At 43.4% G+C, this 25988-nt stretch overlaps 1 protein-coding gene across 1 annotated transcript in view; it reads right to left on the bottom strand.

The window, feature by feature from the left end:
• Nucleotides 1–3746, bottom strand: part of LOC126484507 (uncharacterized) — a 54149-nt gene extending 50403 nt beyond the window's left edge. The window contains exon 1 of the mRNA XM_050108043.1: nucleotides 3654–3746. Within this exon, the coding sequence (XP_049964000.1) occupies nucleotides 3654–3737 (84 nt within the window). The 5' untranslated portion in view covers nucleotides 3738–3746. The remainder of the gene's footprint in view (nucleotides 1–3653) is intronic.
• Nucleotides 3747–25988: the final 22242 nt, after the last annotated feature.

Below are 25988 nucleotides of genomic sequence, written 5' to 3'. Positions count from 1 at the left end.
CGGGACCTTTGCCTTTCGCGGGCAAGTGCTCTACCACCTGAGCTACCGAAGCACGACTCACGCCCGGTACTCACAGCTTTACTTCTGTCAGTATCTCGTCTCCTACCTTCCAAACCTTACAGAAGCTCTCCTGCTCTTACGCCATTCATTGTGACTGATTCATGAGACAATACAGAAGTTGTATCCATTATCGATGTGCAAAAAAGTGAGATGAGACAAAGATTCAAACTCCATCAAACGTTTCAGATGAACATACAACTGCGCTGCAGATAAACAAAGCTTCTTACCCCAGCGGCACAAATTTACATAAAAGAGAGGAGATCAGTGTTGTGAACAATATGTGTGTCCTGCTCGAAAGAAGACTGACTGAAAGGTAAAAAGCATTCACACGAGTGAAAATAAAATACTTAGTCGCACCTGAAAAGGAAAATTACGTAAATACACTGGTGAGGCGAAACATTATGACCACATGCTTCGTAGCTTGTTTGTCCGTCTTTAGAACGAAGTGCATCACCGAATCTGTGTATCGGGGATCCGACAGCTTGTTGGTTGGTTTGTGGAGGTGTGTGGCATTAGATGTCTACGCACAGGTCATGCACTTAGCGTAAATAATGGCCTGCTGACTAGCTTATGCTGTGATGACGCTGGATAGCGACCGAGACGTGTTCCATAGAATTAACGTCAGGTGAATTTGGTTGCCGACACATCAATGTGAGTTCCCTATAATGCACCTCAAACCACTCTAGAACCTTTCTGGCCCCGAAACACGGACATTTATACTGCTGAAAGATGATATAGTCGTCGGGGAAGACATTAAGCGTGATGGGATGGGAATGGCTCGCAGCTGTCAGCGTGTCTTTGAGTACTGCCACATATCCCATGAAGCGCAGGAGAATGTCCCCCATAGCACAGTACTGCTACACCAGTCTGCGTCCGTGGCGGGCTGCGCGTAAGTCGCCAACATCACTTATTCGACCTATGTACAGTTTTTACAAACTCTTCAGTTTGCTATCGAAATTAAACTGAGATATGCCGTGAGTAAAGAGATTAGCCTATTTTATGAACTCGTTGTACTATTACGATTTCACAATAATGGTGATTTAACGCTTTCCTTCATTGTGTGTGCGATGCTCATGGAACAGAACAGAAGGAAACTGTAGGCTCTTCTCAAAGAAGTGGCAGGAAACAAATAAAAGTGTTATATCTGACGACAACTACATTCACTAAGAGGAGGGTCCGAGAGAAATTTTGAAAAAAAAAAGCTAACGAAACGTCGACCTAATTATGATAGTTTACTTGTATCAGAGCTACAACATCTACATTACCATTCCTGTCTCCTTGCAGTCAGCAGCATAAAGTGATCGGGAATGTGGTGCCAGGTGGTGTGTTGTGCAGTCCCGGAAGCCCTCCTAAGAAAAAGTGAATGCCAAGGGCCCTCTCAGGCTTTGTAAAATTACGTGTGAATATGGCACGAAAAAAATTGTCTCGTAGTAAAACTGATGCTCAGAGATCTCCAGCCTTTTCCTATTGTGTAAAACTCCAGTTTTTGTCGAGCTCGTAATGGAATCCATTAACACGATTCGATCGCAGTATGTGTTGAATAGTAGTTTACTTGGTTTTAACCAGTCGTACAAAAACACCGCTTTTTGGATAAACATTCAATGTGACGGCGACTAGAATCAGCATTTTTTATCGCACCAGAGTTAGGCTACCGCCCGATAGCATTCTTTAGCTTAACAACTATGAACTCAAGCCTGATATGGAAAATTATCTTTAACCGCGATGTGTGATACCGCTAAATAGGCAACCGGCACCCGTGTATCTGCGGCTCCCTCCACGTCACCTTGCGCCCAATTCATTTGTCGACAAACAGCAGTGCGCTCATTGTTCAGCGGTAACGCCATGTTTCAGTCTCTCTGTACATTACGACGTGCAGTAACAAAAGTAACGAGTACTTCACGATTATGTGTCACGAGAATAACGACCGAACTTGTACGGTGCAAACTTTACACGGAGTTGTGAAAAATCGTGGGATACTTTCAAGTATTGTGGTAGACGTCCTTTCGCTCGCCGTAGTGCATCTGGTGGACGTGGCATGGACTCAACAATTCGTTGGGTCCCGTGCAGAAACAGTGAGCCATGTTGCGTCTATAGCTGTTCATAATTGTGAAAGTGTTGCCGGTGCAGGATTTTGTTCAGGAAGTGACCTCTCGATTATGCCCTGTAAGTGTTCGATGGGATTCATGTCAGGCGATATGAGTGACCAAATCATTAGCTCGAACTGTTCAAAATGTTCTTCAAACCAGTCGCGAAAAATTGTGGGACAGTTACGCGGAACACTGTCATTCATAAAAGTTCTACCGTTGTTTGGGAATATGATGATTAGTGCAAATGGTCACCAAGTAGCCGAACCTAACCATTTTCACTCAATGGTGGGTTCAGTTGTCGATGGTGGGTTCAGTTGGACCGGAGGACAGAGTCCATTCCATGTAGACACACCTCACACTATTACAGAGCCACCACCAGCTTGCACGGTGCGTTGGTGACAGCTTGTGTTCGTGGTTTCGCGCGGTCTGCGCCACACTCGAACCGTACCATCAGCTCCTACGAACTGAAATTCAGCCGCCCGTGGTGGCCGAGCGGTTCTAGGCGCTACAATCTGGAACCGCTAGACCGCTAAAGTCGCAGGTTCGAATCCTGAGTCGGACATGGATGTGTGTGATGTCCTTAGGTTAGTTAGGTTTAAGTAGTTCTAAGTTCTAGGAGACTGCTGACATCAGATGTTAAGTCCCATAGTGCTCAGAGCTATTTGAACCATTTGAACTGAAATTCGGAGTTCAGGCCAGTTTTCCCGCTGTGTAGGGTCCAACCGGTATGTTCAGGAACCCAGAAGAGGCTCTGCAGATAACGTCGTGCTGTTAGCAGGCACTCGTCTTGGGCATCCGTTACTGTAGCCCATTAACGCCAAATTTTGGCCGGCCGGAGTGGCCGTGCGGTTCTAGGCGCTACAGTCTGAAACCGCGTGACCACTACGGTCGCAGGTTCGAATCCTGCCTCGGGCATGGATGTATGTGATGTCCTTAGGTTAGTTAGGTTTAAGTAGTTCTAAGTTCTAGGGGACTGATGACCTCAGAAGTTAAGTCCCATAGTGCTCAGAGCCATTTGAACCATTTTGAACCAAACTTTGCCGAACTGCCCCAACGGGCACGTCCGTCGTACGTGGCACATTGATTGCAGCGGTTATTTTACGCAGTGTTGCTTGTCTGTTAGTACTGACTTCTCCACGAAACGTCGCTTCCCTCGGTCGTTAAGTGAAGGCCGTCGGCCATTGCGTTGTTTCGTAGTGAATCTCCCCTGCTCCTAGCCCCAACTACAATTACGCTCTCAAATCCTCTTAATTCCCGTCGTGCGACCAATATCACGACGGAAAACTTTTCACGTGAATCACACGAGTACAAACGACACCTGCGGCCCATTCATAGTTTGTGTACTCGCTAATATCGCAGTCTGTATGTGTGCATATCGCTATGCCAAGACTTGTGTCACCTCGCTGTAGTAGTTAATTTTACAGCCCTAACCCTAACAGTTGCACAGTCGGGGGCGTGAGGCCATCAGGCATGAGGGAGACCACGACACGTGGTGCGGTGACTCACGGACTGGGCGTTGGGCGCCGCTGTGCAGATGGCGGCGAGCAGCGGCAGCAGCAGAGGCAGCGGCAGGTGTCTGGGGGCGGCCATGGCGGTCGCGGCGGGCGGCTGTGTGGCGTCGGGGGCTGCGTCGCGCTTATAACGGCTGGGGGGCGGCAGATGGCCGCCCAGATAGCGGCGCGGCTTCCGGCTGACGGCTGGCGGCCGCTATCTGCTGCCGCATCTCACGCTGCGGCGGACAATGTGTAATGGATAGCACGGGGTATTAATACTCGTCGTAGCGTATCACAGCTATTCTGTTCGCACGGGAAAAAATATAATTGTCTGTGCGCCCCCACGTGCTGCATAGTCTCTCTGACTGCTCTCTACATTGTCACAAAGCGATTCAGCTGCGCTGTTCGCGTAAGGTATTTCCTGAAACGTTTAATATACTGTAATACTGCTTCCACCCGAATGAACTGTGGAGACGTTCTCTGTAAACGACGTATACACTGACGGTTCGAAACATTAGTATCACTGCCACCGCGAGGCTGTATGCTGCCTGGTGGCTCTGAGGGCACGTGACGCGGTAAGAGAACTATACGAGCGAAGCAGAGACGAACTGGGAATCATTCTAGCGTAAGTGGGGCATTTGCGGAAATCCGGCGACTTAAGAGACTTTGCAGAAGCCGCATAGTTATGGTCCAGTGTCTCGGGGCGAGTATCCCGGAAACGGCGAAGCTGGTGGCCTGTCGTGAGCACCTATGGAAAGTCGTTGAAGAATGCTGAAACCACGAGTAGGTGACAAGGTTCAAAAATGGTTCAAATGGCTCTGAGCACTATGTAACTTAACATCTGAGGTCATCAGCCCCCTAGAACTTAGAACTTAGAAGCTAACTAACCTAAGGACATGGCACCCATCGATGCTCGAGGCAGGTCTCCAACCTGCGACCGTAGCAGTCGCGCGGTTCCGCACTGAAGCGACTAGAACCGCTAGGTCACCGCGGCCGGCTAGGTGGCAAGGACTTGGCCGTCCATACCTCATCGGTATGATCGGAGATCTGCCTCTTCTCTAAATCAGGGTAGGCGGCGATCTGTGGCTGCTCTGACGGCACAGTACAGTGCTGGCGCAGGCACAAGTGTTTAGGAGCTCACCGTTCAGCGCACAGTGTCGAACACTGTATTCTGCAGCAGAGGACACCTACTTGTTCACATGTCGACCCAATGACACCGTCAATTACGATTACAGTGGGCACGAGATCAATAGAGCTCTGCCACCTGGTCGGATGAATCTGTTTCATTGTTAAACTAGGTCGATGGTCGTGTCCAGGTACGCCGTCATCCAGGCGGACTATTGCACAAAACATCCAGTGCGCCATGGATGCAGTCGGATGTGCGCGGTATTATGTTATGGGTGATATTCACCTGGGCTTCCATGGGACCCGCGGTAATGGAAATGAGCGTATGGAGTCAGTGGCCGGCAGTTCACAGGCGGAAAATTCGGCCGCCATATTGGGCGATATGCGCGTCCACAATGGGGATGAAATGATGATGAGGGCAGCACAACACCCAGTCCCTGAGGGGAGAAAATCCCCCACTCCAGCTGGGAATCGAACCCGGGCCCCTGTGCGTGGTATTCCAACGCGCTGACCATTCAGCTATTGGGGCGGACACCCGCGGTAATAATCGTAGGCACCATGATAGCTATGGACTTCGTGAACATTACTAAGGACCATTTCCAATCCCTTAGGCTTGATGTCTTCCCCAACAGCGATCGCATCTTCCAGGAGGGTAATTGTCTGTGTCACAATGCCAGAATATTGCTGCAATGGTTTTAGGAGCATGATAACGAACTCACGTTGATGTCTTGGCCATTATATACGGTTTGACCGAATCCGATAAAACCCAACTAACGGGGACGCTATTGGACGCCAGCTCCGCGCCGACAAACCAACTGCCCGCAAATTACGACAAGTGTGTGACCCTTGTGTGGGCATCTGGTTCCACAAACCTCTGGAAGCCTATCAAGTACTTGTTGAATCCATGGCACGCAGAATCGTTGTTGAATTGCGTTCCAAAGGTAGGCCAGCACGCTTTTAAGTAGCTGGTCATACATTTTTGATTCATGTAGTCTCTTCTAGTGTCAGTGTTAATTGCGATGTATTTCTAAAAAATGGCACATTCGATGCCTTTGCTGTGATATGCACATACAAGTCCGTGTTGTCCACAAATGTCGTCAGGCTGATGGTGCATTCCAGCCCGACACATTTAGATACAGTGAGGTGACAGGAGTCATGAGATAGCGATATTCACATACACATGTGGCTGTTGTGTCGTGTACACAGGATACTGCACTGCCGAAGCTGTCATTTGTACTGATATGATTGAGGTGAAAAGGTTCCCGTCGTGATTATGGCCGCACAGTGGAAATTAACAGACTTCAAACGTGGAATGGTAGTAGGAGCTTAGACGCATGGGATATTCCATTTCGGAAATCGTTAGGGAATTCAGTATTCCGAGATCCACAGTGTCAAGAGTGTGACGAGAATACCGAATACCTCTCACCACGAACAACGCATTGGCCAGCGGCCTTCACTTAACGACCGACAGCAGATGCGTTTGCGTAGAGCTGTCAATGCTAACAGACAAGCAACACTTCGTGAAATAGTTGCAGAAACCAATGTCGGACGTACACCAATGTATCCGTTAGGGCAGTGCGGCGAAATTTGGCGTTACGGTCTGTGGCAGCAAACGGCCGACGCGATTGCCTTTGCTTGCAGCACGACACCACTTGCAGCGCCTCCCCTGGGCAGTTGGACTCTAGGCGACTGACAAACCGCAGCCTGGTCAGATGAGTCCCAGTTTCAGTTGGTAAGAGCCGATGGAGCGTTCGAGTGTGGTACAGACCTCACGAAGGCAAGGATCGAAGTTGTCAACAAGACGCTGTACAAGCTGGTGATGGCAACATAACGGAGTTGACTGGAAATGATTATGTTCAGTTACTTGGAGACCCTTTACAGCCATCACATTCCCAAAAAAAATTGCACTGTGTCACTGGGCCACAGTCGTTTGCTGTTGGTTGGAAGAACGTTGTGGAGAATTCGAGCGAATGACTTGGCCACACACATCGCCCTGCGTGAATCCCATTGAACATCTATGGGACATAATTGGTCAATTCGTGTGCAAAATCCGGCACCGTCAACACTTTCGCAATTAGGGACGGCTAATGGGGCAGCATGGCTCAGTAGTTCTGCAGGGGACTTCCACCGTGTCCATGCCACGTCGAGTTCCTGTACTATGCCTTGCGAAACGAGGATCGACTCGATATCAGAAGGTGTTCCATGACTTTTCTCAGCTCAGTGTAGTCTACTTACAAATGGAACACTTGAGAAAAGTTTAATATAATAGTAATCACACTTGGCTAAAAGTGGTTGGACTGACACACCAACTGCCGGCTGGAGTGGCCGAGCGGTTCTAGGCGCTTCAGTCCGGAACCACGCGACCGCTACGGTCGCAGGTTCGAATCTGGCCTCGGGCATGGATATGTGTGATGTCCTTAGATTGGTTAGTTTTAAGTAGTTCTAAGTTCTAGGGGGCCGATGACTTCAGATGTTGAGTCCCATAGTGCTCAGAGCTATTTGACACACGAACTGGTAGGCAACTGACATCGCATATAAGGATGACTCACCAGTTAATTACGTGACAGTTATGCTCTTATTTCTGCAGAAGGAAAGAGCACGTCGAAATTGAATGGATATGTGTGAGAGGAAGTGCAACTGTATATATTATCACACCATAATTTCACAACACAAGTCTAATGTCAAAATACACACTTGCATTGAAAAATTACGTCAGCAACAACAAGACAAAACAAAAAACAAAAGAACGTTATTACAAACACTTCGTTTACACTCTATTCAAGTCATCAAGTGTTTGAAGTATCTTCTGTCTCCTGCAATACACTCAGCACTCGCTGCTGCAGGGACTCCTCCACAGACTGAACAGATTCCACAGATATCATCGCACGTACTCCTAGAATGTCATGTTTTAAATTCTCCTTGGACCAAGTTGTGCATCGACCTCATTTTCGACGGTAGTCGAGAGAAGAAAGTCCAGTGCCAGTAAAATCAGGTGAGTAGTGGGACAAAGTTCATTTCAGGGCGTTTTGTTAGTTCGGATTGCCAAGATCAGGAGCTAGTACACATTCAGGGGCAAACCTATACTTCCCTTTTGATTGACAAGTAATTAACCTATGATTCTGCTAAGAGGATTATGACCCCCTGGGAGTAATCCTTCCTTTTGAAAGACAGGCCATCAACCTACTGTTCCCCCATCACTTTGGGAAATCCCCTCACCAATACATGCACTTTTCTGATATCAATTTGCTTGACTAATTACTTAAATCGATGAATTAATTACCCCCACCACCACCTCTGGAAAGCCACCCAGCCCTCCCCCTACCCTTCTCCACCTAGAAAGTGGCAGCTCTGTGCTGGAGAGGAAGGAACTCATGACAGGAAGTTCAATTACATAGCAAAGGATATACTGTTCATTTATAAGATTCAGTTTGTAGGACTTAGATCTGTCTTTCATTTGTGGGAAAAGCTCACATCCAGTAGCTACATGTGCTTATTACACGTTTACACTGCTGCAGATTGTAAGTGTCGCTTTATTGGAAAATTTTCGTGTGTGCACTCATGCTGACATCCAGAGATCGATTGACCTAGTACACAGTGCCATCACCAGATGATGTCCCACCCCCCTAACCCTCGCCCCCTCCCTCACCTTCTCAGAAAAAATTGGTGGGAAAAAGAGTCACTCTGTTCTGGACAGGAAGGATCTCAAAAGACGAAATTCAAATCAAAGTCAATAATAATTTGAAACATCTTTATTTAATCAGTTTACTAGAGACAGGAATCTCCAGCTTGGGTAGAGTTCATAGCTGCATCCCACACCGTCACCCCCTACGACGGAATAACTGTAATCACCAAGGGATGGAAAGAAGTAAGGTATTGCAGCCACCATTTGGGGCGTACCACTTACGTGTCTATCGTCAGGGCACCGCCACGAAGGTTAAAACCGCCCAATGTCCTAATTACAACTCATCTTATTAATTGATTGGCGACTCCATGTTGTCTTGTGCACTACGACCAGGTAACAGGTATACTTGAAAAAAGAGACAGCATTGGTCGTATATTTTTTACTATTGCAAAATCGATTTTCTGTCACTGAGTGACCATCTTCAGTGCTATATTGTATAACTTAAATTGGGATGCACTGTTGTCACTAAGCTTACGGCAATCACATAGACTCATATTATTAAATACCACTGTCTACGGAATGCATATCAGCCTCCTTTGATCTCACGGCTCCCAAACAAAGCACCAAGTGCCGGAATTTTGTTGATTAGGAAATTTCAGACTAGGCTGCTCCCTATTTGTCTCTGTGAATCAACTTCCGCAAACATGCAGATGGAGGGTTTCATCTCTCCTCAGAACACAGTGTTCCAATGGGCTAATTCTGGAGACAAAGGGAGAGTAGATGCAATTTCGATATCAAAAATAGAGCGAAATAAGCCATTTGTACTAACCTATCAAATTAATTGCTTAACAATTTAAAGGAGCCAAATAGATCACTTAAAACCCTCAGCTCCGCCATACGATCATCCTTCTTCATAATGCAACATATTTTCAACGTTTGAGCATCACACGCAAACATTATATGAATCAAGTAATCAAATTTCTAACACAAACAGATGTTTATGTCTGCGCATGTATCGCAGATGACTCTTCTGTTACTGTTCCAGTGTGGATTCGCCATGAGTTGTATCCAGGGCGATGTTGGGATGGCTATCCATAGCATGCCACGTCCAGGATAGGGTTTGAAGGTGGATCCGCCACGTGTTATAACCAGTGTGATGTTGGGATGCATATCCTGAGCGATGATCAGAGGCAGTTCCACAATATCTCGCATCCGGAATAGGGCTTGAAGATCGATCAACCTGACAAATAGTGCATTTGCGCTAGGTGCTGGCAACTGTACTAAATTTACACGCAATTTTAGGATATGGAGCGAGAAGTGATGTCATTATCGCATGGGCAGAAAAAGTATCAATAAATCTATAAAATTCTGAAAAATGACAGGAAATACGTACAAATTGAGGGAAAATATGCCCAAATGCATGGAAATTGAGGGAGTACTTGGGAGTCTTCTGCTCGGTGCAGGACAATTCTTGTACATGGGAACGAGTATGTGACAGCAAGAGGCGTATGGGAAATGCGCATCTACATCTATATGGATACTCAGCAAATTACATTTAAGTGCCTGGTTCTTCGAACCACCTTCAAAATTCTCTATTTTTCGAATCTCGTATAGAACGAACACCTGTATCTTTACGTACAAGCTCTGATTTCCCTTATTTTACCGTGGTGATCGTTTCTCCCTATGTAGGTCGGTGTCAACAAAATAATTCGCTTTCGGGGAGAAAGTTGGTGATTGGAATTTCGTGAGAAGAGTCCGTCGCAACGAAAAACACCTTTGTTTTAATGATGTCCAGCCCAAATACTGTATCATTTCAGTGACACTCTCTCCCATATTTCGTGATATTATATAACGTGCTTCCCTTATTTGTACTTTTTCGATGTACTCCGTCAGTCCTATCTGGTAAGGATCCCACACCGCTTATCAGTATTCTAAAAGAGGACGGAAAAGCGTAGTGTAGGCAGTCTCCTTATTAGATCTGTTACATTTTCTGAGTGTTCTGCCAATAAAACGCAGTTTTGGTAAGCCTTCCCCTCAACGTTTTCTAAGTGTTCCTTCCAATTTAAGTTGTTCATAATTGTAATACCTAGATATTTAGTTGAATTTACGGCTTTGAGATTAGACTGATTTGTCGTGTAACCGAACTTTAACGAATTCCTTTTAGCACTCATGTGGATGACCTCACACTATTCGTTATTTAGGGTCAGCTGCCAATTCTTACACCATACAGATACCTTTTCTTAATCATTTTGAAATTTGTTTTGATCTTCTGATGACTTTATTAGTCGATAAACGACAGCGTCATCTGCAAACAACCGAAGACGGCTGCTCAGATTGTCTCCCAAATCGTTTATGTAGATAAGGAACATTATTAACGTTGCATTACCTTGGGGAATGCCAGAAATCGCTTCTGTTTTACTCGATGACTTTTCGTCAATTACGACGAACTGTGACCTCTGACAGAAAATCACAAATCCAGTCACATAACTCAGACGATATTCCATAAGCACGTAATTTTACTACAAGCCACTTGTGTGGTACAGTGTCGAAATCATTCCGGAAATCCAGAAATACGGAATCGATCTGAAATCCCTTGTCAATACCACTCAACACTTCATGTGAATAAAGAGCTAAATGTGTTTCACAAGAACGATGTTTTCTAAATCCATGTTGACTGTGTGATAATAGACGGTTTCAAAATGGCTCTGAGCACTGTGGGACTTAACATCTGAGGTCATCAGTCCCCTAGAACTCAGAGCTACTTAAACCTAACTAACCTAAGGACATCACACACATCCATGCCCGAGGCAGGATTCGAACCTGCGACCGTAGCAGACGTGCGGTTCCGGATTGAAGAGCCTAGAACCGCTTGGCTACCGCGGCCGGCAGACAGTTTCCTTCGAGGTAATTCATAATGTTCGAACACAATATATGTTCCAAAATTCTGCTTCATATCGACGTTAATTATGTGGGCTGGTAACTAAATGTATCACTCCTACCACCTTTCTTGAATATTGGTGTGACCTGTGCAACCTTGCAGTCTTTGGGCACGGATCTTTCGTCGAGCGAACGGTTGTATATGATTGTCAAGTATGGAGCTAATGCATCAGCATTCTCTGAAAGGACGCTAATTGATATACAGCCTGGACCAGAAAACTTCCTTTTGTTAAGTGACTTAAGTTGCTTCACTACTCCGAGGATATTTACTTCTACTTTAGTCATGTTGGCAGCTGTTCTTAATTCTAATTCTGTAGTATTTACTACGTCTTCTTTTGTGAAGGCATTTCGGAAGGCTGTGTTTAGTAACTCTGCTTTGGCAGCACTGTCTTCGATAGTATCTCCATTGCTGTCGCGCAGAGAAGGCATTGATTGTTTATTCTCGCTAACATACTTCACATACGACCAGAATCTCTCTGGATTTCCTGCCAGGTTTCGAGACAAAGCTTCGTTGTGGAAACTGTTATAAGCATCTTGCATTGAAGTCCGCGCTAATTTTCGAGCTTCTGTATAAGATCGCCAAACTTGGGGATTTTGCGGCTGTTTGAATTTGGAATGTTTATTTCATGCAACAGTGTTCTGTTAATTGTACCAAGGAAGATCAGCTCCGTCGTTTGTTAATTTAATCGGTATAAATCCCTCAATTGCTGCCGATACTATTTTTTTGAATTCAAGCCACATCTGGTCTACACTTATATTATTAATTTGAAAGGAATTGAGGTTGTGTCTCAGGAAAGCGTAAAGTGAATTCTTTTCTTTTGTTTTGGATAGGTATATTTTTCGCTTAGTTTTCGAGGATTTGGGGATTACAATATACAGTCTCGCTAAGACAACTCTGTGTTCACTAATCTCTATATCGGTTTTGATGCTCGTTATTAACTCGCGATTATTTGTTGCTAGGAGGTCAAGTGTGTTTCACAAACGTTTACTATTCGCGTGGGCTCATGAACTAATTGCTCGAAATAATTTTCAGAGAATGCGTTTAGCACAATTTCGGATGATGTTTTATGCGTACCTCCGGAATTAAACACGTATTTTCGCCAACATATCGAGGGTAAATTAAAATTACCACCAACTATAATAGTATGAGTCGCGTACGTGTTTGAAATCAAACTCAAGTTTTGTTTGAACCGTTCAGCAACTGTATATGGAGGTCGGTAAAAGGATCCAATTATAATTTTATTCCGGTTGCCAACAATGATCTCTCCCCATACTAACACACAGGAACAACCTACTTCAATTTCGCGACAAGATAAACTACTTCTAACAGCAACAAACACGCCACCGCCAACCGTGTTTATCCTATCCCTTCCCAACACCGTTAGGTTTTTAGCAAAAATTTCGGCTGAGCTTTATCTCCGGCTTTAGACATCTTTCGGAGCCTATAACGATTTGAGCATCAGTACTTTCTATTAGCGCTTGGAGCTCTGGTACTTTCCCAACACAGCTACGACAATTTACAACTGTTACACCGATGCTTCTTGTATCTACGTTCTTCCTGTGTTTGGCCTGCACCCTTTGTAACTGAAGCCCTTTTTGCGTTTTCCCGAGACTCTCTAACTAAAAAACCGCCCTGTCTAAGCCACACAGCACCTGCTACCCGTGTAGCCGCCTGCTACATATAGTGGACATCTGATCTATTCAACGGAACCCGAAACCCAACCACCCTTTGGCTCAAGTCACGGAATCTGCAGCCTACACGGTCGCAGAACCGTCTGAGCCCTTGATACAGATCCTCCACTCTACTATGTACCAGAGGTCCGAAATCTGTCCTGTAGACTATGCTGCATATGACCTGCTATTCTTTCAACTTGCAAGCAAGACTGGCAGCCTTTACCACTTCTATTAGCCGCTCGAAATCAGAGAGAACCCAAAGTGACACACATCAGTGGTCCCCACGTGAGCAACCACCTGCAGTTGGCTGCACCCTGTGCTCCTCATGGCATCTGAGAGGACCCGTTCCACATCTGGAATGACTCCACCCGGTATGCACTCAGAGTGCACATTGGTTTATTTCCCTTCTTGGCAGCCATGTCCCTAAGGGGCCCCATAGCGCGCCTGACGTTGGAGCTCCCAACTACCAATAATCCCACCCTCTGTGATTGCCCAGATCTTGCAGGCTGAGAGGTTTCCTCTGAGACAGGACATGAACAGTATCTGGCTCAGCGACAGTGTCAGCCACATACAGCACCAGGAACCTGTTTGTCAAAGAAACCGGGGAGGCATTACGTGCGGCCGCGTGGGAAGTCTTTCGCCGTCGGCTACGCACCAGGGCGATCTCCCACTCGACCACAGGTGAGGGTCAGCCTCAGTGCGAGCAGTAACTGGGTTGGCCACCGGTGAGGACCGATCGGAGGACTCTGACGTGCTGGACGTCCGTTTGATCCCCATGGCCGGCCCACAACAGTGGTGCCCATCCACTGCAGCCTCAAGCTGTGTAACCGAAGCCATCACAGCCTGAAGATTAGTGTGAAGCGTCACCAACTCGGCTCGCATCGGTACACAACAATCGCAGTCCTTGTCCATACTACAGACCGTGGAAAACTAAACTATGCTGATAAACTGACTATAGACTCGTGCTACGGAAATCTACTGCAGACTCTGACGAAAACGCAGGAACTGTGTCTAATAAACTAGATTAATACGCAGAGATTCAAAAACCAAACTACAGAAGCACTCAGGTGAAACTAAATAATTCGCCCCTGTTTGGAAACTTGTAATATGTCGCAAAATCGGTTTACTTTCCGACGTAAACGAAAACGTGGGAACTATGGCTATTAGATATTAAATTAACATGCAGAAACTGAAAAAACTAAACTATTAAAGCACACAGATGATATTATAAAATTCGCTCCTGATTGGGAACTCGTAAAAGTCACAATATCGGTTACTTCCCTGTTGCTACTTGTGTCTTGGTCAGCTACTGCTGCCTGATTGTAGTTCGCATGGAAGCACCGAGAACCAGGGAAACGGTTATTTTTTTCGGCGACAGCAATGGGACGATTGTAATAGTATGTTTAACGTGGTTGACCATCGAACGTAGAATAATATGTGTGGATCACAAGCCCAGGTGTGACCCCAAAGCTATCGGCAACCACGTTATAGATTTTTATAAAGTGTCCTTAGCTAAAGACCGTTGAATTACCAGCTGGGATGACTGCAATATACAACTACAGAATGGATCGCGTGTTTGACCTTGTGAACGGATGTTTTTGTGCTTTAAACCCTAACAAACAGTATTTACACAGTGCTTCTCTGTACTCACCCTCAATCACAACCTTGCGGTGTCGGCTAAACAAACAGTTGCTGTATGGTTTTCATAACAACAGTCTACTGTATGCCTGTTGAAGTAATAATGATACATGCAAGCTGACTGCTGTCTTTGATGCTTTCCTGGAAAAGACAGCTATCTGCCTCCAAACTGACATGGATCTGCGTTAAAGAACTGTAGAAAGTAGATGGGGTGATCGGTTGAGAGGAAGAGAGAGAGATGTTTTTGCAGGCCATTTCTCACGCATTTAACCATTCTTTCCCCTTGTTCTCTTGGGATATATATGTTGTATGGTAAGGCCTGTGATCGAATCGTGTATTACCGTGTGTTCTGTGTGGGACTCAGAGCAGTATCCAGTTCCCACCGCTAACAGCAATCGCCTCCTAACGACGGTCAGAAGAGGACTTCTACCTTTCGTGTGATGAAACACGTCCATCGATGAAAAACGAGTTTCAGTACCCTCCTCTAGACGAATAAAGATGTATGTGGAGTGGTCCTTTTGTCTGCCACATCTTGGATGTAAATCGAGTCTTCTGTTCCATATAGACATGAAATGACTGTTAGTATACTTTTCACGTTCGTCCTATTCAAAATGCATGCAAGTGGACCATTAGGAGAGGGCAAATATTCTCGTATAAAATCACGCAGAAAATGGGTATGTCAGCAATTTGACCATATACATATGAAAAACTGTGAAAAAATATGGAAAATGACATAAAATCGATAAAATTCGAGGAAAGCCTAGTAAAATTGCGGAAATTGACTGAGAATACATAAAATTACAGACAAATACTGTAAAAAGAGTATTGAGCAAAATCAATAACTTTGTGTGTTCTGGAGGAGGAGAGTAGACTGATGCTACGTATACACATATTAATAGTGAGAGAGGAGGCATTATAGACACGTGACGTCAATGCGAAACGGAAATATTATGCCACACATCACCAATTTAGCCATTGGGCCATGACTACTGTGTGTAAGAGGGAGGTTAAGGGAGGCAGTGGTAAACTGTGATAAGACTGTACATCTCATGCTACTGACTGTGGTGTTTATTTCATCGTAAGATGCCACTGTTCCTTTGTATGCATTTTCGGCTGTCGACTATCATTATAGGGCTGTTATCAACATACCACAATTTCCAAACAGTAATCAGGCCTTAACTTCGTAAACAGCAGGCGTCATACACCTCTGGAAACCCATGTAGTGTTTATGTTTTCTTCGGTGTGCAAGGTAGTAGTTTTATTACTTTACAGTTTATCACCATAGTTTATCGTGGAGAAACTTCCAGGGAGAATGTATGTCATGCTCTGGGAGTATATTTCTTACATTGGAATATTAACAGCATTCCATTCGTCATGACTAAAGGTCGGAAGTCGCACTGCACTAATCTTATAGCTTGTTTTAAGTGCCTTTCCCTTAGGAATGCATCTGTTTATGTTCCATGATCATTTCTCTCTTACCAATACCTTCTTGGTAATGTATGAAGATGGTGTCTGTTCTTCCGGACATGTCAGAAAGAATGGATACCATTGCTGATCTTGCAGCTCTCGAAGAATGAAACTGCAATGAAATCCAGACCATTAGTTGCTTACAGGCATTGATAAATATCAACGAGGACAGTTGAAGATGTGTGCTCCGACTGGGAGGCGAACCCGGGATCTCCTGCTTACATGACAGACGCTCTTCTGAATGAGCCATCGGGGACACAGAGGATAGTGGGACTGCAGGGAACTATCTCTAGCATGCTCCCCGTGAGACACACATTTCCGACTTGCTGTCCACGCACTACAGTTGTAGTGCCCGAGCCCACTATACTCATTACTAGCAGCAGACAATCTACCGATTCCCGCAAACGTTTGAGCAATGTGAGTGCATCTACACTGAAGAAGATCATTGGCCGGTAAGCGTTATCTATATGAACTGCCCCAGTTGATATTTATCAACCCCTGTGAGCAGCTAAGGGTCAGGATTTCACTGTAAATTCAATTTAATTTCTTCCTTCTTGGTAATGACCTCAGCAACTAGAACAGTTCCACTGAAATGGTGGCACAGTTGATTTACGTAAAGTGTTTCAAACTCTGTCCATCTGGGACTTCGTCATGCATAAAACCACACCATTTCTTCTTCGTAACCGCCAGTTACATCATCACAATAGTCCCATATGTACTATATACCGATAAGGGGTGCCAGCCTCCTCGACATGCGCGCATCTGGAGAGATTTCACGAACCTGGGTGGGTGCCGTGTGTAAAACTGCTGTGGAACAGCAGTTGTGGACTTGGCTTACTCTGTTCCTGCTTGAGATGTGGAATGTAGCCTCCCATTTCTGGTCAGCTGCAAGTTAAATCGGTGACAGCGTTTCAGGGAGAGTTGGTCAAAGACAATGCGAGGAGATCTTTCAGTCTCTAGCTTTATGCTGAGAATGCTCTGTGACTCCCATTCACATAGGGGAAGATGGGCAGTCGTAATAATAAATTACGCACCATGATAGAAGTGCTAGAAATATGTAGACTGCTGTCTGGAGTATTTTGGTATATACATATGTGTCCGAGAATTAATAATGTATTGATATTCTGCAGCCGTGCGGTTCTGGCGCTGCAGTCCGGAACCGCGGGACCGCTACGGTCGCAGGTTCGAATCCTGCCTCGGGCATGGGTGTGTGTGTGATGTCCTTATACTGCACAGTCATCTGTCTACATTCGCAATCTAGTATATGGTACGCGCAAAGTAGTGAAGGGGTGGTTTAGCAATGATACAGAAATTTGGAAGTGTGCTATCATGTCATCGGTGGGCATTGAAAACTGGTAAAATTGCTAAAATTGATCGCAGTATCAACTGTGGTGATTATTACAGTATGTCAACAGTATTTTTTCCATCCCATTGATCCGCTGGTACGCTGTTGATTACCACATCACGATTGACTGACATAACATTTTTGAGATGGGGAGACAGTCGTGGCGGGGGGGGGGGGGTAACACCCACTGGGGATGGCAAGCACTGAAACAGTGGCTGCGTACATGACTGCAATATTGCAATATGAAGAATCAATTGAAATGGAACACCTAGGAATCTGCACATCACTTTTAAAGATGACTTTAAATGTAGAGGTCAGCAGTCATCTTCGAACAGCTATTTGGAAACGTTCCACAATTCCACAAAACTCTCCCAGTTTCCATATGTCACAATGTGTTGCACATTTTTTTGTCAAAAGAAACACAGCCTCTGTGTTACATGGTAATTACTTATTGAGCTCTCTACAGCGTGACATTAGCTGAGTTCTTATAGTAAGTAGTTTTCCTCTATTGGATCGTATAAAATAACGATGTTAGAGAGAATTTTGGGTGACAGATGGGAATTCACCCTGAGTTACGCAGAACTCATTCAGATTGTAGTACCTGTATGTAGTTTGGAAGTGAACTGCACCTCAGTGGCGAAACCGTCCTCCTTTTTCCAGTTCCTGTATGATGTGCAGTCTTCCTAAGTTTCCTGATAAGAAATACCGCTGTAACTGCTTGTACTGTCTTTTTACTACTACCTCGTGTTGCAGAAGAAAGTTTCGTTTCGTATTCGCCTTACAGATCATACAAGGTTGGTAGAGCTATGACAACATGTTCCCATTTCCACCGAGTGGTCAGTAAAGACGATCCTTTCGGAGCAACTCAGCTCACCCTGTTTCTCCATGTGAAGGTGGCAGATATAGCACTCTCCGACATTTGTTCAGTTACGACTTCAAAAGGGACGGTCACATGGACAAAGCTGCAGGGAGGGCGGGGTAGAGAATGAGGAAGAGTTACAAGATCCAGAGGGAGTGTGTAAAGATCCGTACTAGAGTTTTTGCTGTAGTAGATAGGTTCCAGAAGGGTGACCATCTCGAAATATGAAAGTGGTACGAATATTGTCTACCAGTGGCTACAATCATTAAAAGACATCTCCAGAGGATCCGACGCAAGTATGTGGTTGAATGGATAGACTTGATTCCAAATCACAGACAGCATTTCTTCTAGAAGGCATAACGCTATTAGCGTCTCTTGTGTGTGCCTGTAGAATCAAGAAAGCTTTTTATGCTGGGTGATGGTAACAAAGTCATCGTGATCATGTTTTTAACAGCGCAGTCCTTACGCAAAATGTATGTTGCCAGCACTAGAATCCTTCTGAGGTCAACTTCAAATGTCAATTTTCAATAGTGTTCTTTGAAGAGAACATTGTCTTCTCTGAAGGGATCTCCGTCTGAGCTACTTGGTGAGTGTAACCCATTAGCTGGAAAATAAAAATTACTCGCCATGAAAAGTGACTCTCATGGTGTATTTAATTAATTAGCCTTTCAATTTGATATCAGTGATGTATCAGCTGGTGGGTGGAAACGATAGCTAAGGCATGATGGAAACGATTCAGAAGAACGGGTGCGGTAATTGTTCGTTTTTATCGTTGTGGCGATATCTTCCAATGATTTTTCAACCTCCCACCTACACAGGGAGACACAATAATCCTAATAAAATCAGATGCATTACCGAATTTATAAAGTGATGCATAGTATAAACCTGATATTTAGAACTACCCTGTGCTGTTACTCTCAGAGATTTCGTATGTTTATTTATTTATTTATTTACACGTCAAGTTCCATAGGACCAAATCTCCAAGGTCATGGAACGTGTCAGTACATGAAATTACATCATAAAAATAACAAACAGATAAAAATAAATGTTTATGACCCGAAAAAAGTCAGTCCATAAGTTTTAAGTAAACACAATCAACAATACAAGAAGAATCAGCTTAATATTTCAAGGAACCTCTCAACAAAATAGAAGGAGTGACCCACGAGGAAACTCTTCAGTTTCGATTTGAAAGCGCGTGGATTATTGCTAAGTAGAGAATATATATATTGAGAGGCCAACGTCAAAATACCCAGATTCGTGAACAGGGGTCGACAAGATGTTTGTGAACTTACACCACTTATTGCCCAATCCGCCCGCTTCTGAGCCAAAAATATCCTTCTAGAATAGGAAGAGTTACCCCAAAATATAATACCGCACGACTTAAGCGAATGAAAATAAGCAAAGTAGACCAATTTTCGTGTCGAACGATCACTAACTTCAGATTTCGTTCGAAGGGTAAAAATGGCAGTTTTAAGTCTTTGAACAAGATCCTGAATGTGGGCTTTCCATGACAGCTTACTATCTGTCTGAGAACCTAGAAATTTTAACTGTTCAGTTTCACTAATCGTATGCCAATTCTGTGAAATTAAAACATCAGGTATTGTTGAATTGTGTGTTAGAAACTGTAAAAACTGAGTCTTATTGTGGTTTAATGCTAGTTTATTTTCTACAAGCCATGGACTTAAGTCTTGAACTGCACTATTTGAAACCGAGCCAACGTTGCACACAACATCCTTTACTACCAAGCTAGTGTCATCAGCAAACAGAAATATTTTAGAGTTACCCTTAATATTAGAGGGCATGTCATTTACATAAGTAAGGAACAGAAGTGGCCCCAACACTGATCGCTGGGGCACCCCCACTTGACAATACCCCACTCAGATCCCACATCACAGCCGTTATCTACATTGTGAATAATGACTTTTTGTAGCCTGTAGCTAAAGTAAGAGGTGAACCAATTGTGAGCTACTCCCCATATTCCACAATGGTCCAACTTCTGGAGCAATATTTTGTGGTCAACACAATCATATGCCTTTGTTAAATCAAAACATATACCTAGCGTTTGAAACATTTTGTTTAAACCTCACAAAAAAGAGAATATAGTATTTTCAGTTGCTAAACGACTTCTAAAGCCAAATTGCGCATTTCATAGCAAATCGTGTGATACAAAATTATCAATTTCCCTTACATACACAGCCTTTTCAAAAAGTTTTGCTAACACTGATGGTTTAAAAATGGGTCTAAAATTATCTACATTATCCCTTTTTATAAAACGCCTTTACTGTTGAATACCTTAATCGCTCAGGAAACTAACCATTCCTAAAGGAAAAATTACAAATATGGCTGAATACAGGGCTAACATGTACAGCACAGTACTTTAATATTCTGCTAGGCAATCCATCATAACCATGAGAGTCCTTAGTCTTCAGTGATTTAATTATTGCCTCAATCTCCTTCTTGTCTGTATCACAGAGGAGTATTTCAGACATCAATCTCGGAAAGCCATTTGGCAAGAAAGTTATATGATTTTTATTTAATTCACCAGCAATGCTCGTATATATATCTGATTTATCAGTAACAGAAATATTTTTACTGAGAACTAACTTTATATCGTCGTCCTTGTGCTGCTTATGAGACTCTTCCTTCACAACATAGCATATGGTTTTAATTTTATCCTGTAGATTATCTATTCTTTTTGCATACCACATATTCCCCCCACCCCCACCCTCTGTGAACCATGGACCTTGCTGTTGGTGACGAGGCTTGCGTGCCTCAGCGATACAGATAGCCGTACCGTAGGTGCAACCACAACGGAGGGGTATCTGTTGAGAGGCCAGACAAACGTGTGGTTCCTGAAGAGGGGCAGCAGCCTTTTCAGTAGTTGCAGGGGCAACAGTCTGGATGATTGAGTGATCTGTCCTTGTAACACTAACCAAAACGTCCTCACTGTGCTGGTACTGCGAACGGCTGAACGTTAGGGGAAACTACAGCCGTAATTTTTCCAGAGGGCATTGTAATGGTACGTGAATTACGTAACCATTACGGCACCTTACCTCAACCTCTCGATACCAGCAATATTCTACTGTGTTTCTGTAGAATAGTTAACATATTTCTGTGACAATATTCAGATTTGATTTCATTAATGTAGAGGTACTTTTGATACATCTATATATTTATATTGCAACGATATTATTCTTATGTGTATTCTTTCTTTTGTCACTATGATTTTTGTCGTACTTGTAACTCCGATTTTTGGGCACGTAAGCGGTTATTAGAGAGTCAAGTCTTGGTCGTCATGTTGAAAAGACGCAAATTGTAGTCAGTTTATAAAAGGTGAACTTTAACAGTGACGAAGATATTTTCAAGTATGTTTTATATTGTGAAGTGATGTTTTCTGAGTTACGTGATATTGCAACCAAAGTAATAAAAATAACTGTAACTTAAATTCCGAGTGCTGATTACTTCTTTTACATCACCATTGTGTTAACTTGCAAAAGTTTAATCTTCAAGAATGGTTTATGAAACACATCTATAAAACTTTTGAATATCGCATAACAACACCTAGGCCTCTTTGCATCCGAGCTTGGAATCATCACTACCTAGATTTTCGACGATTGAGCCATGAGTTCACAACGAGACCAGCGTGGAAAACACGAAAAGATAAGTGCCTAGTTTATCCATTATTTCATGAAATGACTTTATTAACTGTGCCCCAATGACGCCTGCCACATAATATAACGTTGTCGTTGCCCGAAAATGCAATATTTAGTAGCGTGAGCAACACTACAATCATAATTAATTTTTGGCCTTTCTTGTGGTAGGTTTGTTAGAGCATGCAGCTTTACTGTATGGTTAAATGATGATGGTGTCCTCTTGGGTAAAATATTCCAGAGGTAAAATAGTCCCCCATTCGGATATCCGGGCGGGGACTACTCAAGAGGACGTCGTTATCAGGAAAAAGAAAACTGGCGTTCTACGGATCGGAGCGTGGAATGTCAGATCCCTTAATCGGGCAGGTAGGTTAGAAAATTTTAAAAGGGAAATTGATAGGTTAAAGTTAGATGTAGTGGGAATTAGCGAAGTTCGGTGGCAGGAGGAACAAGACTTTTGATCAGGTGAATACAGGGTTATAAGTATAAAATCAAATAGGGGTCATGCAGGAGTAGGTTTAATAATGAATAAAAAAAATAGGACTGCGGGTAAGCTACTACAAACAGCTTAGTGAACGCATTATTGTGGCCAAGATAGACACGAAGCCCACGCCTAAAACAGTAGTACAAGATTATATGCCAACTAGCTCTGCAGATGATGAAGAAATTGATGAAATGTATGATGAGATAAAAGAAATTATTCAGGTAGTGAAGGGAGACGAAAATTTAATAGTCATGGGTGACTGGAATTCGAGAGTAGGAAAAGGAAGAGAAGGAAACATAGTAGGTGAATATGGATTGGGGGTAAGAAATGAAAGAGGAAGCCTTCTGGTAGAATTTTGCACAGAGCATAACTTAATCATAGCTAACACTTCGTTCAAGAATCATAACAGAAGGTTGTATTCATGGAAGAATCCTGGAGATGCTAGGAAGGTATCAATTAGATTATATAATGGTAAGACAGGGATTTAGGAATCAGGTTTTAAATTGTAAGACATTTCCAGGGGCAGATGTGTACTCTGATCACAATCTATTGGTTATGAACTGGAAATTAAAACTGAAGAAACTGCAAAAAGGTGGGAATTTAAGGAAATGGGACCTGGATAAACTGACTAAACCAGAGGTTGTACAGAGTTTCAGGGAGAGCATAAGGTAACAATTGTCACGAATGGGGGAAAGAGATACAGTAGAAGAAGAATGGGTAGTTTTGAGGGATGAAGTAGTGAAGGCCCAGAGGATCAAGTAGGTAAAAAGACGAGGGCTAGTAGAAATCATTGGGTAATAGAGAAAATATTGAATTTAATTGACGAAAGGAGAAAATATAAAAGTGCAGTAAATGAAGCAGGCAAAAAGGAATACAAACGTATCATAAATGAGATCGACAGGAAGTGCAAAATGGCTAAGCAGGGATGGCTAGAGCACAAATATAAGGCTGTAGAGGCTTATCTCACTAGGGGTAAGACAGATACTGCCTACAGAAAAATTAAAGAGACCTTTGGAGAAAAGAGAGCCACTTGTATGAACATCAAGAGCTCAGATGGAAACCCAGTTCTAAGCAAACAAGGGAAAGCAGAAACGTGGATGGAGTATATAGAGGGTCTATACAAGGGTTATGTACTTGAGGACAATATTATGGAAATGGAAGAGCGGGTAGATGAAGGTGAAATGGGAGATATGATACTGCGTGAAGAGTTTGACAAAGCACTGAAAGACCTGAGTCGAAAGAAGGCCCGGGAGTAGACAACATTCCATTAGAACTACTGACGGCCTTGGGAGAGCCAGTCCTGACAAAACTTTACCATCTGGTGAGCAAGATGTATGAGACAGGCGAAATACCATCAGACTTCAAGAAGAATATAATAATTCCAATCCCAAAGAAAGCAATTGTTGACAGGTGTGAGAATTGCCAAACAATCCATTTAATAAGTCACAGCTGCAAAATACTAACGCCAATTCTTTACAGACGCATGGAAAAACTAGTAGAAGCCGACTTCGGGGAAGATCAGTTTGGATTCCGTTGAAATGTTGGAACACGTGAGGCAATACTGACTCTACGACTTATCTTAGAAGAAAGATTAAGGAAAGGCAAACCTACGTTTCTAGCATTTGTAAACTTAGAGAAAGCTTTTGACGATGTTGACTGGAATACTCTCTATGAAATTCTAAAGGTGGCAGCGGTGAAATACAGGGAGCGAAAGGCTATTTACAATTTGTACAGAAACCAGATGGCAGTTATAAGAGTCGAGGGGCATGAAAGGGAAGCAGTGGTTGGGAATGGAGTGAGACAGGTTTGTAGCCTCTCCCCGATGTTATTCAATCTGTATACTGAGCAAGCAGTAATGGAAAACAAAAGAAAAATTCGGAGTAGGTATTAAAATCCATGGAGAAGAAATAAAAGCTTTGAGGTTCGCCGATGACATTGTAATTCTGTCAGAGACAGCAACGGACTTGAAAGAGCAGTTGAACGGAATGGACAGTGTCTTGAAAGGAGGGTATAAGATTAACATCAACAAAAGCAAATCGATGATAATGGAATGTAGTTGAATTAAGTCGCATGATGCTGAGGGAATTAGATTAGGAAATGAGTCACTTAGAGTAGTAAAGGAGTTTTGCTATTTGGGGAGCAAAATAACTGAGGATGTTCGAAGTAGTGAGGATATAAAATGTAGACTGGCAATGGAAAGGAAAGCGTTTCTGAAGAAGAGAAATTTGTTAACATCGAGTATAGATTTAAGTGTCAGGAAGTCGTTTCTGAAAGTATTTGCATGGAGTGTAGCCATGTATGGAAGTGAAACATGGACGATAAACAGTTTGCACAAGAAGAGGATAGAAGCTTTCGAAATGTGGTGCTACAGAAGAATGCTGAAGATTAGATGGGTAGATCACATAACTAATGAGGAGGTATTGAATAGAATTGGGGAGAATACGAGTTTGTGGCACAACTTGACTAGAAGAAGGGATCGGTTGGTAGGACATGTTCTGAGGCATCAAGGGATCACAAATTTTGCATTGGAGGGCAGCGTGGAGGGTAAAAATCGTAGGGGGAGACCAAGAGATGAACACACTAAGCAGATTCAGAAGGATGTGGGATGCAGCAAGTACTGGGAGATGAAGATGCTTGCACAGGATAGAGTAGCATGGAGAGCTGTATCAAACTAGACTGAAGACCACAACAACAACAACAACATATTCTTTGCCTTCCTAATAACATTTTTAAGCATCTTACAATACTGTTTGTAATGGGCTACTGTAGCTTGATTGTGACTACTTCTAACATTTTGATATAATTCTAGCTTTGTTCTACATGATATCCCTATCCCTCTAGTCAGCCACCCAGGCTGCTTATTACTGCTAGTACCTTGTTTAGAACGTTCTAATGGAAAGAAACTCTCAAGGAGCATGAGAAATGTCTTAAGGAAAGCATTATATTTGTCATCCATATTATCAGCACTATAAACATCCTGCGCTCTTGTTCCTTGAGATGGTTTAGAAAACTCCCTATTGCTGTTGGATTAACTTTCCTACATAGTTTGTAATTAAATGTGAGATTTGTTTGAGTACTAAAGCCTTTTAGTGATAAAATTTGTGCATCATGGTCTAAAAGACCATTCACCCTTTTACTAACAGAATGCTCATCTAGTAATGAAGAATGAATAAAAATATAATATATGGCTGTGCTACTGTTACCCTGCACCCTAGATGGAAAAAGCACTGTCTGCATCAGGTCATATGAATTTAGGAAATCTACCAACATCCTTTTTCTTGCACCATCATATACAAAATTTATATTGAAGTCATCACATGTAACTAATTTCTGGTACTTCCTACAAAGAGAATTAAGAACCCTCTCTAGCTTGAACAGAAATGCTGTGAAGTCAGAGTTAGGGGTCCTATAAAAAACGACAATTAGAAGTTTAGTTTCACTAAATTCAAATGTCCCTGCACAACATTCAAATATCTGTTCAACGCAGTGCTGTGATATGTCTATGGACTCAAGCGGAATACTGTTTTTTATGTACATGGTCACTACC

This window comes from Schistocerca serialis, chromosome 6, assembly GCF_023864345.2.
Source record: "Schistocerca serialis cubense isolate TAMUIC-IGC-003099 chromosome 6, iqSchSeri2.2, whole genome shotgun sequence".
Taxonomy (NCBI): Eukaryota; Metazoa; Arthropoda; class Insecta; order Orthoptera; family Acrididae; genus Schistocerca; species Schistocerca serialis.
Note: the sequence above shows the minus strand (reverse complement) of the source record. Positions and strands in the feature narration are given on the sequence as shown.